Consider the following 17,855-nt stretch of genomic DNA (forward strand, 5'->3'; position numbering starts at 1 on the left):
AGATAGAGGTCCACTACCACTTCGTCAGAGAGAAGGTCTTGGCAGGAGATCTTGACCTTGTTTATGTCAGCACAGAGGATCAGGTAGCTGACATCTTCACCAAAGCATTGGGTACAGAGAAGCTCCGCAGATTCAGGGCTTCGCTTGGTGTACATGAGATGGAGTTGAGCTCGAGGGGGAGTGTTGAGATATCGAGCTCGTTTAGTGAGGCGGTGGACACTGATGACCTGCCTGGGGGATAGGCCCCACACTTACACCACTGGCATGGTTGCTGAGATCTTGGGTGATATGCGGCCAGTGGGATGACAGGCTGTGTGACAGCCATTCTAGAGACTGGCATAGTTATAGCGCCAGCTCATTTAGTCGGGTTCACACTATAGAGAACCCGTGTATGTATTTGGTTGAGTACCTTTCATATTGTGTGTACTCTTATCTTGTATATGGTGTGTTGAGTGTTGAGTGAAAAAGAAGAAGATTTTCATCCTCTCACCTTGTGTGTTCTCTATTAGGGTTTTGTGAGTGTGTGTGTGTGCTTGCAAGAGCTCAAGCTCTCTTCCCCCCTACATCTTTTCATATCCTGTACTACCACCGTGCTAGTTAAGATCCCTAAAAAGAGAGACCAACCACCTCCTAGTACTACCACCACACTAGTTGCAATCCTAAATTAGCTTAATTAAATTAAATATCATCGTGCTAGTGACTACCACCGTCCTAAATTAAATATCGTGTGATTTGTCTACCGATACCAACCACCACGCTGGTGATAACTTATCCAATACTACCACCGTGCTGGTTGAACCACCGCGCTAGTGACCACTTATAGAAACCAACCACTTCCTTGTACTACCACCATGCTGGTTAGATCCTTAAAAAGAGAAACCAACCACTTCCTTGTACTACCACTGCACTGGTTGCGGTCCTAAATTAGCTTAATAAGGGAAAGTTGAAAGTTGTGATCCTGGGCCTTAATAAGGGAAAAGTTGAAAGTTGTGATCCTGGGTAATAATTGAAGGATAAACATTGGCAATAATGAATTTATTTCATAGATTATACACATCAACACATTTCAAAGATTATACATCTCCTTCCTGCTTTGAGCTCCCTTCACCAGACTGCCTTCCACGCTTGGGCTTCTTCCTTTCTCGCTCCTCCGAGCAGGGTGGGTTCTTCTCTTTAATTTCTTCGAGCTTCTTCAGCCTTTCTTGCTCCTTCTAGTAGGGTTGGTTCTTTTCTTCGGTTTCTTCGAGCTCTGTGAGCTTGGACTTCTTCTCTTCAGGCTCGTTTCCTTTAGCCTAGTCAAATTTCTTTCTCTTTTCACGTGTATGAGCAATTCAGAATGCCATTGTAGCTTCTACTTTCTCGCTCTGTGGATATTCGCAGAAGGCAGGCACATCATTTTTTCCCAAGACAACAGCATTGGCATCATAAAACAAACTCTGCATCTCGATTTTGCATGCACAAACACCCCAAAGCAAAAAACATGCAGAGGGTGGTGGCACTGGGGCCATCTGATCATGCATTCATCTATGATGTGCCCTTTGCACACGGAGCACGTAGGAGCATTCATTCGCATTGCAAGAGGATATTCATCCGATTTAATTATTGTTGTGGCTGTGAGTATCACAGTCTAACCAGTCCGACGAGCAATCTGCATCTTGATTCCTGCCTCTCTCATCTTGAGGGTGCAGATGTTCTCCTTTAGAATCTCCACTTGCTGCTGCTGACTTTTGGCACAAGCTGCATCCGATTCTACCAGCTGCTGTCGAATCTCGTCAAATTCTTTAGCAGTGTCTATGTAGGCCCATTTCCAAGACATCATTTCTATGTTGGGTTTCAATCAAGGTCTAAGACTGCTTCTTAAAACTCTAAAGAGAAAAGGCAAGCTCATTGGCAACTGAATTGTAGGTCAATTGCAGGGAATCAAACTTGTCTCACCAATATTGGGCAGTCTCATTGTATCGTTCACTATGGCTGCTCGTTGCCTCTTCTGCATCCTTCCTGGCATTGAAATTATTTTGCAGTTCTTGCATCAGTAGCCTCGTTTTTGCATTCTCCTTTCTCAGTTTCTCTATCATATCATCTTTCTCAATGTTCAATGCGTTCTGCATGCTACAGAGCCGTTTGTAGAGGAGCTCCTTTTTTGGCTGTCTGATTTGCAAGTGTCTGCTTCATCCTTTCTAGCTCTTCCTTTGCATCGTCCCCATCCATTCAAATATCTCAAATGTGCTGATTTAGCTCCTCGATGTGCTTCTCTGCTTCTTCTCTTTTCTGTTTTTCTATCTCTGCCAATATTTTAGCGGCCTCAGCTTGCTCTTGTGCCTACAAGGCCTTCGCTTCTGCCTCCTCTACCTTCGCTTCTGCACCCTTCCTGAGGGTTCTCTCATGTTGGGCTGCGTATGCTACATCGGTGGCTTTCATGTTCAGAGTTTTGATCTTCTTCTCGACTTGCTCAACGTATTTTTTAAGGTGATTCCCCATGAGGTACATTCCAACACTCATTGCTTGAGGTGACATTTGGGATTTTCCATTCAAGAAATTGTACAAGTTAAGTAGCACGCTCTTGGAGAGCACCTTCAAGAAAGAGATCGGACGTTTATTCACTATCTCTACTATTGCTTAAACATGCCAAAATTTCACTGTTCCCCTTGTATCAGGAAAGAACTGCCTTATCTTTTTCAACTCTTTCTTATAATCATCAGGCAAGCTCGAAACCTTGATTCCACCATCTACACTTATCTGAGCATTGGGGAATAAATCTAAAACATCCTTGTTGGGGAATAAATCTAAAACATCCTTGTTGGGGAATAAATCTAAAACATCCTTTTTCTTCCAGTTCTTCTCCAAGAATTGTGCTTGCAAGTCGCCTCCATGAATTTTTAGCAACTTTTCAACCAATCCTTCACAACGATGTTGATCCTGTTACCTTTACAGATGATGAATCCATCCTTCGTGTCCCCACTGAATCTATCAACTTGGTGAAGTTGACAGAGATCTTTGAGGAGGAGCTCCCATAGCTCACAATATCAAGACTGGGGGGGGAGATCATGTGAGAAGCTCTCAAATTGTGAAGAGGAGTTCTAAAGGCTCTGTGAGGAGCTCTCGGCCTGTGCAGAGGGGTTCTGAAGGTTGTGTGAGGAGCTCTCAGCTTGTGCTAAGGGGACTGACACGTTTTGGAGCTCAGTGCATCCGGGGGGATCCATTTTGTGAGAGAGGATAGAAGTTGCAAGAAGAGGATAGCAAGAAGAGTGCAAGAAGGGAGTGTGAGAGGGGATAGTTGAGAAGAGTGCAAGGGAGTGTGAGAGGGGATAGTTGCAAGAAGAGTGTAAGGGAGCAAGGAAATGGAAGAGTGGAGGCTTAATTAGAGTGGGGAAGGTAATGAGGCCTTAGCTAGCCACCATGGTGGCATATTGAGGACATGCCCATTGAATATAATTCACCTTGATTGAAGGTGGCTCATGATTATTTGGACATCTGCCCCATCGAGCTTCTATTTACCAGCCACCGCGCTTGCATTTGAATTGAGTGGCGGCTCGGATTTGGGATGTGAAATTAAGTGGCGGCTCGGATTTTGATTGATTGAAGGAAGACCACCACCGATTAAGTTCAGTGTAGTGAATGCGTAAGTAGAGTGGGGAAGGTAATTAGGCCTTAGCCAGCCACCGCAGTGGCATATTGAGGACAGGCCCATTGAATATAATTCACCTTGATTGAAGGTGGCTCATGATTATTTGGACATCTGCCACCGAGTTTCTAATTACCAACCACACCGGCTTGTATGCGATTGAGTGACGGCTCGAATTTGGCATGTGAAATTAAGTGGCAGCTCAGATTTTGATTGATTGAAGGAAGACCACCACCGGGCTTGCATGCGATTAATTTCAGTGCAGTAAATGACCAGTTTCTCAGATTATTGAGACCACCACCGGGATTCCAACAGGATTTTGGATCAAAGGTCCAGTCGGCTACATGAGTATTTGGATTTCATTAAGATTAGCGTGCCATTAATTACCTAATACCAATCATGATCATTTGGAGGGCACCATAGAGCCGATTCAGTCACCGCACTGGCATGTGAAATTAAGTGGCAGCTATCATTTGGAGGGCACCATAGAGTCAATTCAATCACCGCACTGGCATGTGAAATTAAGTGGCGGCTCGGATTTTGAGTTATTGAAGGAAGACCACTAGGCTTAAGTGCCACCGCGGTGGCATTCGAGACTTAATTACAAGGCATGTGGCCTAGATTTTGATAGATTTCATTAAGATTAGAGTGCTATTAATTACCAATCATGATCATTTGGTAAAGTCGATTCAGTCACCGTGCTGGCATGTGAAATTAAGTGGCGGCTAGGATTTTAATTGATTGAAGGAAGACCACCACCAGGCTTACATGCGATTAAAGTTCAGTGCAGTAAATGACCAGTCACTCAGATTATTCAGACCACCACCGGGATTCCACCAGGATTTGCATCAAAGGTGCAATAAATTTACAGTCGGCTACATGAGTATTTTGGACATTTGCCATCCTATCGAGCTTGCATGATTATTCGGACCACCAGTTTCCATGAGATTAAGTAGAGTACACAACCAGCACGGTGGAACTAGTATTATTTAAGAGACTCCTACTTGGCTATTTCACGATACTGCATCACTTACTTTGTGCTACCTCTGCTCTTCACTCTCCTCTACTTTTCTTCATTGCTTATCCTCTCCCTCCATCGCCATGTGCCCATCCGCTCCCCATTAGGGAGCATTTGGACATATTTTGGGCCTATTACTAAAATGAAAGTAATTAGCAAAACGGACCAATAAAAATAGAGGATTGTGCACATTTGGTCTCCTTTGAATATAGGGAGGGAGACTAGGCTTGAAAGTAATTAGCAAAACGGACCAATAGAAATAGAGGATTGTGCACATTTGGTCTCCTTTGAATATAGGGAGGGAGACTAGGCTTTCAGTACTAGTAATTACACTTGTCTCTTTAAAAAAGTAGGGGGTTTAGGGTAGGTATGGTCCCACCATTTTTGTGGCTCAAAAAATCCTTAAAATTTTGAAATTTTCTAGACCCCCCCAAAACTCACATTTCCCCCCAAAAACCCATCTCAAATTTCATTGTAATCAAAAAATTCATTTTCAAGTCCGCTTTCCCTCTTGAACGTTCAAATTAAACTCTTCCTCCCTTTCCTTCCATCTCTATCTCATTTGCCCAACCCTAATGAAACCATCAAAGCCCGAAACCCTAAACTTTCTCCTCCATCTTAATCTCCCTCCCTTCTCGGAGCTCCATCTCTTTCATTTTCAAGGCTCTCGTAAAACCCTAGTCTGCACATCTCTTTCCTTTTTACTCTAAAAATAACCTTTCTACTCTAGCTTCCAAGAAGATATGGCCGCACCAAGAAGACCAAAAGATGAGATATTGAGGAGATATCCTTGCACAACAAGAAGGACGATGATGGTGCTTGGGCGGGAGAGGCATTTCGTAAGAGCGCTTGGGTTTATCTACAGCCTGCTGCAATCAGGCCTCACTGAGTTCGACGGCGAAATGTACTAGAGCACCATTGGAAAGGTCATTTACAAGGCTTCAAGAAGGCAAGCAATGGAAAACTAGTGGCCATGGTACAACATGTTTACACAGCACGAGATATCCATCTTCGCCAACAAACTCGATTTCCATATAATTGTAAGTATCGCAGGTAGAAAGGGGCATGTGAGATTTTCTGACAGAGATGTTTCAATCTAAGTCAACTTATTTGTTGTTTTTGTACATATTTTTCCTTCAAACATGGTAGAGGAGCAACCATTGGAAAGCCTTACCGAAACATTTCAAGCATTGCATGCAGACATTGGTCAGGCAATGTTTTCTTGTAAAACAAGTGCAGAACTTCTTAAGGAAAAGGTCTTCTTTTATCGGCACTCCTATTTGATGCCAAAGCAGGACGGTGGGTTTGGTAAGCTACAAATAATCACATCTCCACCCCTATCTTCTATAGAATGGCCAATTCCAGATGCTTGGACTGTAATGGTCATGAAATCAAAGATGCTTTGTGATATACAAGGGTCTTTGAAGTTTGCAAAGCCCTCTCGATCTACGAGTCTTAGTTGGGTATGCCCACCAATACATCTTTTTGCCAAGATGTTCAATCAATTTTGTTTCTCACAAACACCTACCATGTTTGTGTACAAGAAGGTATTAGGTGATGACATGGTATCCTTGCTTGGAAACCAGTGGAGGATTGTAGAAGGGATACATAAGGATGACACATTCAAGTGCAATATAGTAAAATCTAGTGTCTCATTTCGGTATCAGCTCGTGCCACACTACACATACGCTTCTATTATGAGTGGTGGATGAAAAAGAATAGTTGGGTCCCAATGCAGGCAGATGAACAAGTTATTTTGCCTCTCGATATATGCGTTCGGTTGCCCAGTGGTGCAGTGGAAGTTGTAGGTACAAGTAGACATTAGAGCCTCCTAAATATTAGAGAGCACCTCAATATCATGGGAGGTGAGGATATTAGCAGAGCACAATTCAAGGTGAACAATAGGAAGATTCAAAAACGACTAGAGCCAAAGACCTTGGTAGATCCCGATTGGCATGATGGTATATCGCTCAATTAATGGGGATTTTGAATTTTGTGAATTTTGAAGCTACTTCAAGTATATTAATTTTGTGAAGTCCTTGTCCTCAAAAAAGTGTACTGTGAGTAATGAATTTTTGTCTTGTGATAGCTATGAATTTAGATTTTTATATTAAAGTTATAACTCAACAAATTTACTCTAAAGCTGTATTGTATGTGTACAATAATGGTTAGCTCAGTGTAGGTACTAGGGTTCCTATTCCAAAATGGTTTAGTGGCACACAAATTTAACAGCACATGGTTTTTTATGTCGATGGTTTTGGAGTCTATCCAAAACAGTATATAAAGACCACTCCATAAGGGAATTGAGAACATAATATCTTACAACTTATAAGCTCTATACAAAAGTTGCCCATGGATGCAAATTCTTCTAATGAGAGGACTGTTCCTAGCAAGGTTGCTAGGCCAGCTATTTTAGCTGTTTCTTCTGATGATGACTCACTCCTATTCCTCTGTTGGGGATACAGATGAACAACCTATCCAGATATCTGAAAGCTTCAAAAAAGACCTTGAAGATGTAGACAAACTGATAGATGAAGCCAAAGAGGTGCATCAAAGAATTCTTCAGATGAACAACCTAGAGAAGAAGACGGAGGAAAAATCTATCCTGTAGAATTAGAAAGGTCTTAAATCAATGGACCTAGGCCCAATAGAAGTCATTGTAAGACTTGTACTAAACTGTTGTATCTTAGCAATGACTAATACGATGAAAAATTTCTACATGGACGTGTCTACTCTACAAAGTACTCATCATAACGATTTTGAAGCAAACTTCCTTAAAATTCAATTTTAACCAAAGATAAGTTATGAGAATAAAAATTCTCAACAATCTATTTTATTATGGCAAAGCACAATACTCACAAAATACAATAATGAGTAGGGCTCAATAAAAATAGATTGTTGAGAATAAAAATTCTCAACAATCTATTTTATTATGGCAAAGCACAATACTCACAAAATACAATAATGAGTAGGGCTCAATAAAAATATAGAATGTTTATACAAATATGAGCCGAGCTCAATAAAAATACAAAATCTTTACAATGTTGTCTCTGGACATACAAAATGCCTCTAAGCGGTTTGGGCTCTATAGCCTCAGCCTTGGCCTCCTCCTTTAACTCAGCCTTGGCCTCCTCCTTTGACTTAGCCTTCGGTAGCTTGGCCTCCTCCTTTGTCTCCTTTGTTGGCACCTTGCATGCCTTGTCCTTGCCCTTGCTTGCAACAAATGGAAGTTTCCTCTTTGCCTTGCCCTTGCTTCCCTTCTCAGGGACTCCTTGTTTAAAGTTGAAATGCTTAATAGGGGAATGAAATGGCATCTTTTTTCTCTTCTTTGATGCACTAGTGCCAGCAAAACTAGTAGAAGTGGAAAGTCAGGGTCATCAGGCGTAATTGCATTATTGAGGATAATGTTTATCGCCTTTTCCCGCACACTCCATAGCCAGAACTCATCTGAGAGAACAGACTACACAACAACATAAAATTCAATTAGAATAATGCGGGATCTCTCATGAAATGAACATAGAGAAATTATATTACAGTGACACAAGAAACTTACACAGCTGTCAAAATTAGTGTACTTGGAAAGGAGGAACTTCCAAAAATTTGTGACTACGTGCCAGCTACAAGAGTGCGAATCCTTTTGCATAGGAATGGGTTGGTTGAGAAATTTCCACTCTATATCCTTTTTCGATTCAGGACATAGAGTTTCAATCAATGAAATCGCCCTCTTACATGCCCTACAGTCAACGATATAAAGAATGACTTTAGGAAGCAAGAAGGAAATGATATAAAGTATAATGACTTACAATTTAGACTGTTCGTGCATTCCGAGAAGGCTATTCATAAAAATTGTGTGGCATTTCACCACATTTATTAAACAAGCAGACCAGTGCCCTCTGAAATTGAGAAAGTAAACAAAAAATATAAGAAACCTAACACATGCAACTAATAACTTAAATTCCATCAACAGGTTTAAATCCAAAGAAAATACATACTTCTCTATATATGGCAGCACAACAAAGCAGGTACCCGGACTAACTCCCTGGAGAAAAGGAGCAAGGTCCTCGTGAGACCTCGACGGGTCAATCAAGATAGTTGATACCAAAGAATCACAAATATATACTTGCTTTGCCTGGTCTGGCAAAAGCTCTTTCAATAGTACCATGCAGATTGAATTAAAAACATTAGGAAAGGGAAAAAGAAATCAAAATAAGAAAGCATTAGAGTACACACCTTAAATAAGTAAGCACAATATTGTCATTGATTTCTCTATTCTTTTCAACGAGCATATAAACATCCGTTGGAGTAATATGGAGGTAATATTCCTGCTTGACACTGTACGAGACATTGCATATAATCTGACCAGGCACCACCTTAAGTCTGTCGTTATTCTCTTCCTCTAAATCACTACTACATGTTAGCCTAATACCGGCGTTTATACCGACGAAATATAACGGGGTGTAAAAAAGCCTCGTCGTCGGTATAAACGTCGGTATAACCGTCGGTACCGTAACGTCGGTATAACTGTCGGGGATATTTACCGACGCTCATACCGACGCTTATACCGACGCTTATACCGACGCTCATACCGAAGCTCATACCGACGCTCATACCGACGCTGTACCAAATTTTTTTTTTTGGGCAAAATGCTGCTGCCTGGCTGTTGCCTGACTGCCTGCAATGAACAGGATCAAACAGCAAACAGACAGCACCAGTAAAGCACAAAATTTGTAAAATGAAATGGTAAAATTGGTATGGGCGTAAGGTTTGTGGTGTGGGCATGCCTGAAGGTTGGGGTGTGTATATGGGGGTGTCTAAGGGAGTGTATATGCTATGCATGGCTAAGCCTTGCTTGCCTTTGGACTAGGCTTGTCTATGCATGGCCAAGCCTTGCTTGCCTTTGGACTAGGCTTGGCTATGCTTGGCTATGCATGGGTCTTGCTTGCCTTTGACCTAGGCTATGCATGGGCATGGCTATGTCAAAGCAAATAAGGCCACACAAGAGGCTACGCAGCCGTGGTTGCATAGCCTCTTGTGTGGCCTTGCTTTCCTTTGGCCTAGGCTTAGCTATGCATGGCTATGCCTAGGCTTTGGCTATGCATGGCTAAGCCTTTCTTGTCTTTGGCCTAGGCTTGTGGCTAAGCCTTGCTTGCCTTTGGCCTAAACTTCTTGGCTATGCATAGCCAAGCCTAGGCCAAAGCAAATAAGGCCACACAAGAGGCTATGCAACCACGGCTGCGTAGCCTCTTGTGTGACCTTGCTTTCCTTTGGCCTAGGCTTGGCTATGCATGGCTATGCCTAGGCTTGGCTATGCATGGCTATGCCTTGCTTGCCTTTGGACTAGGCTTGGCTATGCATGGCCAAGCCTTGCTTGCCTTTGGACTAGGCTTGGCTATGCATGGCTAAGCCTTGCTTGCCGTTGACCTAGGCTATGCATGGGCATGGCTATGTCAAAGCAAATAAGGCCACACAAGAGGCTATGCAATCGTTGGTTGCATAGCCTCTTGTGTGGCCTTGCTTTCCTTTGGCCTAGGCTTAGCTATGCATGGCTATGCCTAGGCTTTGGCTATGCATGGCTAAGCCTTGCTTGCCTTTGGCCTAAACTTCTTGGCTATGCATAGCCAAGCCTAGGCCAAAGCAAATAAGGCCACACAAGAGGCTATGCAACCACGGCTGCGTAGCCTCTTGTGTGACCTTGCTTTCCTTTGGCCTAGGCTTGGCTATGCATGGCTATGCCTAGGCTTTAGCTATGCATGGCTAGGCCTTTCTTGCCTTTGGCCTATGCCCATACGTAAGGAAAAGCATACGCATGGCTATGCTCATGCATATCCAAGAAAAAAAGGCCATACATGACCTTTTTTGCTTTTGACCAAGGCTTGGCTATGCATGGGCATAGCCATGCCTAGCCTATGCCCATGCATAAAGGTATGACTATACCTATACTACCCAACTCCCACAATGGGGCATTTTTCAAATTGAGAGAAGCATAAAAGAGAGGTAGAGTTTAGGCACTTACCTCAAACAAGATACCCTTGCCCTCTTGCAAAAATATGCAAAAATTGAAAACAAAAAAACACAAAATCAACATTAGCATAGTAAAAAAAAAGGGCAAAATCAACAAGAAAGAGAAGATAAGGGGGTAGGAGAAAGGGAAGGGGAGGGGGAGCTAGCATAGAGATTAAACACAAAACCCTTGTGTGGCCTTACTTGCCTTTGGCCTACGCTTGACTATGCCCATGCATAAGGAAAAGCATAGCCAAGCTTAGGCATGGCTATGCCCATGCATAAAGGCATGCCTATACTACCCCAACTCCCACAATGGGGCATATTGAAAATTGAGAGAAGCAAAAAAGAGCTAGAGTTTAGGGCACTTACCTCAAACAAGATACGCGTGTAGAGAATACTTGCCCTCCTGCAAAAACACACAAACAGAAAACAAGAAAACACAAATCAACATTACCATAGCAAAAAAAAGGGGGAAAATCAACATAACCATAGAAAGAAAGAGAAGATAAGGGGTAGGAGAAATAGGGGGGGAGGAGGGGGGAGTTAGGAGAGAAGGAGAGAGGGAGTATGGTGTGTAGGGAGGATGGTAAGTGAAGGAGAGAGGGAGTTTGGACACAAAACCTTCGAACAGAGCAACGCTGCGAAAAAACCAGAAAATAGGCTCTCGGCTGTGAAAAACTTACGGGCGTCGATATAAGCGTCGGTATGAGCGTCGGTATGAGCGTCGGTAAACCAAAATTTAAAATTACCCCGCCAAACTTGTATCCTCCAATATTACGACGGGCATACCGACGCTCGACATTTGCGTCGGTATTTGAGCGTCGGTATGCCCTCAAGCTCTTGTAGTGAATTTAGAAGGTTTTCTGCCAAATCATCCCTATTGACATTCTCTTCTAATGTCTCCTTTCCGTTCAGATCTGCCCCCTTTACAAGGCTCTTAAGCCCTTGTGGACCTGCTTTTGTCACCTGTTCAATAACCGCCTTGTCAGAAGCCCTGTTCTGCTTCAAAGAAAGAGGAATGGAGATGATTTCTACTGCCATCCTATCCCTGAATGGTAGAGGTCGCATGAACTTATCATATCTATACCTAACTTTGCTTACTAATGTCATGTCCTTGTCCATTAGTGTGACCCTCTTGGCATGGGCAGCACAAATGTTACTATCATTTAATAAGTCTATAAGGAAGTCCTCGCATGACTCTTGAAGACATGCGACAACGCTACTCTACCATTTAAAGTAACCTTTCCAATTTATTCTGTCGCTTTTGGATTTGACAATCCTCAAGAAAGGAGCTTTGGGGATGAGGAGATTGACAACCGCCTACGCCTTCCTTATCTCCGCAAACATTTTTCTTTGCCTCTCCAAAGTGACCCTGGCCTTTGAAATGTTCCTCCTGGTGTGCTGGGTTTGACATCAGGAAGCATAGGTTCACTTAAGACGTCCTGACGGAATAAGAACTTAAGTATAAATAAAAATTTTAGACCCGTCCATGGAGCGATATTCCAATTTGAAAATATGGAGAATAAATACATCGCACGGTGAACGAAATAAGAACTTATCAATAAAATTTCAGACCCGTCCACATGGAGCGATATTTCAATCCGAAAACATGGAGAATAGATATATCGCACCATGAACGAAATCTCTTATCAATAAAATTCTCCTAGCCGTCTATGGAGTGATATGTCGATTTGATTTCACATGGAGAATAGCCATATCGCACAGTGAACGAAATCAACGAAAGAAAAGGGGAAGAGAGAGAAAAACTTACAAGTGCTTGAAACAATGGCTGGGATGGATCGATTGAGCGAGCTGCATGAGCAAAGTGTGGAGAAACACAATTGGAAAAAATCGTGAAAAAAACTATGGAAGAAAAGTGGAAAAGAAAATATTCCTCCTTTTTATAAAGCAAAACACAATCATGTGTTGACTGCATCAGCCCTACACGTGGCAATTCGTGAATCGATGATGATGTAAGCCCTTCGACACGTGGCATTTGATCCTCGATCATGTGACGTCAGCCCTATTATTTGACCTATATAAAGATGGTGCGAGTTTTTTTCTGCTTTTCTCTGTACTCAAAATTTTCTCGCTTTCCATACCGTCCAACGGTGAGTCCACGGTGGTGCGAGTCAGCTTTTTCCATGGCCATACCATCCACGGTGCGATAGGTGCATTCCGGCATCGTTGCTTTCCCCTTATTGCACGGTGAACGGATTCCATCCGGACATTTCATTCAAGGTTGGTCACTAAATCAATTATTACTACAATGTCTTTTTGAGTAAGCTAGTCATATTTTTTGATCAATGGGTAATCGATGGAATTATCAATGGAACTGGTGTTTCGAGCCTTTTTGGTGGGGAGGGTGCAAAATATGGGAAATTGGTAGAATATCTTATTATTCATTTGGATTATTTACTGGAATTACCCCACTACTATTACTAACAGTTGTCGCTTCTCCAGTTACTTAAGAAAGGCTCCAATTCGTGTTCATTTCTTCCGACTACTTCTCATCTTCCTCGGATCAGAGAAGCGATGGAGGTTAAGGGTTCTCACTTGTACAATGCTGCAGATGATGTGGATGATTTATTGCTGGAGGAGATTAATGACGAGCCTAGCGCCACATAGCATCTCTTTGATCTGCTGAGGAGGGCTGGGCAGGAGAAATCCCTTTGCCATGTAGAGCCTATGTTCAAAGTTCCTTTCAGTCTGGAGGAGATTATCAAGGACACGGCAAGGACATCCCTGGAGGGAGAGTGGACAAACTATTGCAGGTTGATCGACGGAGGGACCGTCTCTTATGGGTCCATTACGTATGTCCACATGTCAAGCCTCACAGTCACCTTGTCTTAGAATTCAAGCATGTCGAAGAGGTGGGACACTTACTCAGATGATCAACATATCAAGATTTGTGTTGACATGTGCCCAGTGCATGGCAGGAAATGCAAGTTGCTAGAATATAATTTTGGGTTTGTTGCCTATCTCTCTCTTCATGCTGATAAGGAGGATTACACAAAAGAGGAGCTCAAAGGTAGGACTGATAAATCAAAACAGTCCTTTATTTCAAGTGCTCAATCTGCAGAAGAAGAGGTCCTGGACCTTGTGTCCGAGAAGGAGGAGGAAATTCCAAGCACAAATTTTGATGTGGCACAGTTTAAGGCCTCGACCATTGATGAAGGAACGTCATCCGTCCATGGGGAGCGATTGATGTCCAGTTTTGTCATGCCTGGGCTACCGTCCTTCCTAATTAATGGGAAGTATTACCTCCTCCTCTCGCACATTCAAAAACTCTACAATTTTAGGGAGGATTATTGTCTTGCTATAATAGCAGACGGTTGTGAAGCTGCGTCCAGTGTTCTCGATGTAGAAAATGAGCATAAGGATGAATTTCTTGCATTGGACACAGAAGTGACAGAAAACTTCTTAGAGGCCCTAGAAGCAATGTCCTTGTGCTTTAACTACCGTCCTTTCTAACTAATGGGAAGTATTACCTCCTCCTCTTGCACATTCAAAAACTCTACAATTTTAGGGAGGATTACTGTCTTGCTATAATAGCAGACGGTTGTGAAGCTGCGTCCGGTATTCTCGATGTAGAAAATGAGCATAAGGATGAATTTCTTGCATTGGACACAGAAGTGACAGAAAACTTCTTAGAGGCCCTAGAAGCAATGTCCTTGTGCTTTAAAAATGCCAAGGAGAATGAAGCTTCTCTTCCTTCAGAGGAAGAATTTCAAGCCCTTTAGTAGGATATGGTCATTTTTGAGTTTGGTAAGGAACCTGTTTCCGAACTTGACCAAGAAAATGAAGAGAGCTCCATTAACCTTTGGGACGCAGCGAAGTTGAAGGAGGATGAGAACCAGAAGGTAAATTATTACTTCTGTTACTTGAATTAATTATTTCTTTAGTTTGTCTGGTTTAATTCTTATTGCTTTAGTCTGTTTGAATTATTTCTTACTTTAGTCTGTTCCCTCCTGGTTCTTTGTCAATGTAGATAGAGCTTGACGACGCCGATGGATTTCTTGGAATAGGTGGTGCTGGTCGTGTAAGAGTTGGACAAGATGCCGCTCTTGCACACTACGTCTCTTCTATCAACAAAAATATATTTATTATATATCATAGCAAGTACTCCAGGGATGCAGAGATTCCACTCCTTACACTGAAAGCCCTATCTAGGTATATAGGGTATGCATTTATATCTTATAATATACATAAAGTCATGCTTATAGAGAAGTGTGCTGCCATCCGTATCTTTGGATACGGCCCTAGTTTTTGGCCTTCTGGAGAAGGTTATTTTCTATGTTATTCAAGCTATGTCCTAGGTGCAGGAGTGGAGGATGTAAAGTCACTCAAGGGCTATAGTCGTAAGAGGTTTTTGTGTTAGAGGGACGAAGAGAGGGAGCAAGAAGAGAAGAGACTCAAGAGCAATTAGCTCTTTTCGTTGTAAATATTTTCACTATAAATCTTCAATGTAATGGAATGGTGCAAATATTTTTTATTTTCAAGTCAAAAAGCTTTATAACTTTCTTCTAAATGTTTACTTCCTAAGTCAAAAATGTTTACAACTTTATTCCAAATACTTTCAATTTCAAGTGTTGTTTCTACTTCTAAATTTTTCCTATGCGTCTTCATGAAGATCTCCATGTTGCATGACATGCTGGTCCTGTGCCAGCTTTCCACTTTAGTGATCTTCTCTGTTTGGCATTATTTTGTGCTGCCCTTGCTAGATTACTCATACGTGCCCTTTCCATGGATAATTTTCGCCCAAAAGTGTATCTGTAAAACCAGTTAAACATATCCTTGAGGTAATTTGTACGAGTCTTCCCTCCTCCATGCTAGGTGTTTTTAAAATATACTCCTCTAGCTTGATAGTGAGATTTCTCCATTCCTTGTGTGCTCCACATGTCCCAGAGATTCATACTCATTCATGAAGTATGCACCATGAGCATAAAGAATGTGCTGCAAAAAAAATTAAGAGAGTCAGTAGTTATTCATACTTGTTTCTTAATATCTAGTAGGAAGGAGCAAATGTGTTTACCATGTAGTGCGCAATGTTGGTTTCACCCCATGTATCAACCATGGACTTCATCAAATTAGAAAGCTCGTCTTTAAATTTTTGTTGCTCCTTTGTGGTTGTCCTGCTTTTGGTTGTCTTGCTTTTGGTCAAAAGTTTTACCATCTTATTCAAGTCTAACCAAACCTTCTCACGTAGAATTACAAGGCTTGAATTGGTGTAGTCAAATGTTGTACATTTGCATAAATCCTTCCACAAGTTCCAAGGCTTGGTTGATTCCTTGGCATTTTTGGCTTCTCCAAAAAACGTCTTGATTTATTTCCACTCATGGACACTTGTTGTGCAACCTCATGATTCATGCCAGAGGCCTTTTTGTCGATAGTAATCTGCCATTGCCACCATGGCACCCAATTGAGTTGAGTAGTTGCTCTACTTTATGAAGAGCTTCGTCTTGTCGTTCTTTGCCTTTCATGGTAAATGCATAATCTATATGACACTTGAGAAAATGGTCAAACACACACATGAATGCATGCAGTGTACATAAGTGGACATTCTTCAGGTCAAATGGAATTATAGGATTCCATTCAGGGTCTCTCAAATGCCTGTTTGGGCAGCTAGCATGTTGGTAGATAAGACACCTCCAACCCAGTTGCCGGCATCATCCATGGGGTCATACTCAATATCTTGATTCTCAAGCATCCTCTTCTTTCCTGACTTTTGTTTGTTTTCCCTCACCATTCTCATGCACCACGGACAAGGATTTGGGGTGTTGGCACCTTCTGGATACCCAAGCAAGCACTTTATTGTCTTCAGATCACCCCTCAAATGCCAATCTACTGTATAAGTGCCCTTGCCCTCTACCTCAAGTTTTTCTCCCTGAATCTGTGCTTTGATGACAGTGGTAATCCAGGATATCCTATCAAACATCCAAGCGAGAACTTTATGTGTCTCTTTTGGTACTTCAAATGCCCCAAGCCACCATATCTCTTTCTCAGATTGGACACTATATGAGGGAAGGTCTAGCTTGCAAATCCTCTCCCTATCAGGAGTTTGGTTGATCTCAGTATTCCCCTCAAATGTGTCTTCACTGAGAAAAGACAATAACTCTGAACTTTTTACATATGCCATAGCCTCATTCATGAGTGTGATACTCATTCGCTCTATCCTCTTTCCTTTCACAATCTAACACTCATCCATTTTCAATACAAAGCTAACTTTGTCACCTTGCATGACAAACAAAATTAAATAAGCTTTGATTTTTCATAGACTTTTTCAACTACTTTGCAAGAGAAAAGTTACAATTATTAGGTAATCAATAGAATAAGATCATAACTTTCTGAAGACATTTTTTCTGAAGACATTGTAGATCAACAAATATATTGTTGAACTCATTGTAAGGAACCACAATATTACCATTATTGCCTTGCTTTTTTTCCCAGGCTCTAATGTTCAGCACATCATTGACGCAGTGGTACTCTCCAATCTTACGTTGCACATCTTCATTGCATGTTCTCTTTGCTAATCTTAATCTTCTTGGGGCAGGAAAAATATTTTGTGTGATGCCTTGTTTTGCGAAGTGTATCTTGCAGTAATTGATGGAGAGGCTGGTATCCTTTCGTGCTTATACCCACTTCATCGCATGCATTCTGAACTTCCTCAATGCCTAAGATATTAGTTATATCTTTCATTATCTCATTTGCAAGTATCTGTCGTACCTTCTTGTAGCGTGGATCTCGAACTATGGAAAGAATGTCATGTTTTCTCACATAAGTACATAACATATCTCTAATATCTTGAGGACCATTATCACCACACGCATCTTTAAGAAAGGTCCTGTAATGAACTAACAAAGATTACTAATAGTAGCAATATTATATAATGAATTAATAGTTAATGAAAAAAATCAAACAATAGATACACTCTAATAACCAAAAATCAAACAAATCTTGCTGCATGAATTCTTCGCTTGAGAGCACCACCACCAATTGCAAGTGTCTGAATGTTGTTCATTGTCCTCTTTCGCTCTCTGGCTCTCCCATGGTGGGTGTGCTCTTCATATGCGAGATTGTATCCTCTATACCTTGAGGATGTGGTCCTCTTTCTCTTTGCCCTCTCTCTGTAGCTATAAAATATTATTTTGTGTAATTTCGAGAGCTTGTTGCACACTACTCAAACTGACTTGCAAGCTATGAATTTGTGAG

At 41.8% G+C, this 17,855-nt stretch overlaps 1 protein-coding gene across 1 annotated transcript in view; it reads right to left on the minus strand.

The window, feature by feature from the left end:
• Window positions 1–2,616: 2,616 nt before the first annotated feature.
• Window positions 2,617–17,855, minus strand: part of LOC147626517 (taxane 2'-alpha-hydroxylase-like) — a 28,691-nt gene continuing 13,452 nt past the window's right edge. Inside the window, exons 4-5 of the mRNA XM_086816826.1 lie at window positions 11,474–11,691; window positions 2,617–2,897 (exon numbers count right to left, since the gene is read on the minus strand). Of these exons, the coding sequence (XP_086672952.1) occupies window positions 2,617–2,897; window positions 11,474–11,691 (499 nt within the window). The remainder of the gene's footprint in view (window positions 2,898–11,473; window positions 11,692–17,855) is intronic.

This window comes from Cibotium barometz, chromosome 22 (assembly GCF_041138505.1).
Source record: "Cibotium barometz isolate CiBa-2024 chromosome 22, ASM4113850v1, whole genome shotgun sequence".
In the NCBI taxonomy this organism is placed as follows: domain Eukaryota; kingdom Viridiplantae; phylum Streptophyta; class Polypodiopsida; order Cyatheales; family Cibotiaceae; genus Cibotium; species Cibotium barometz.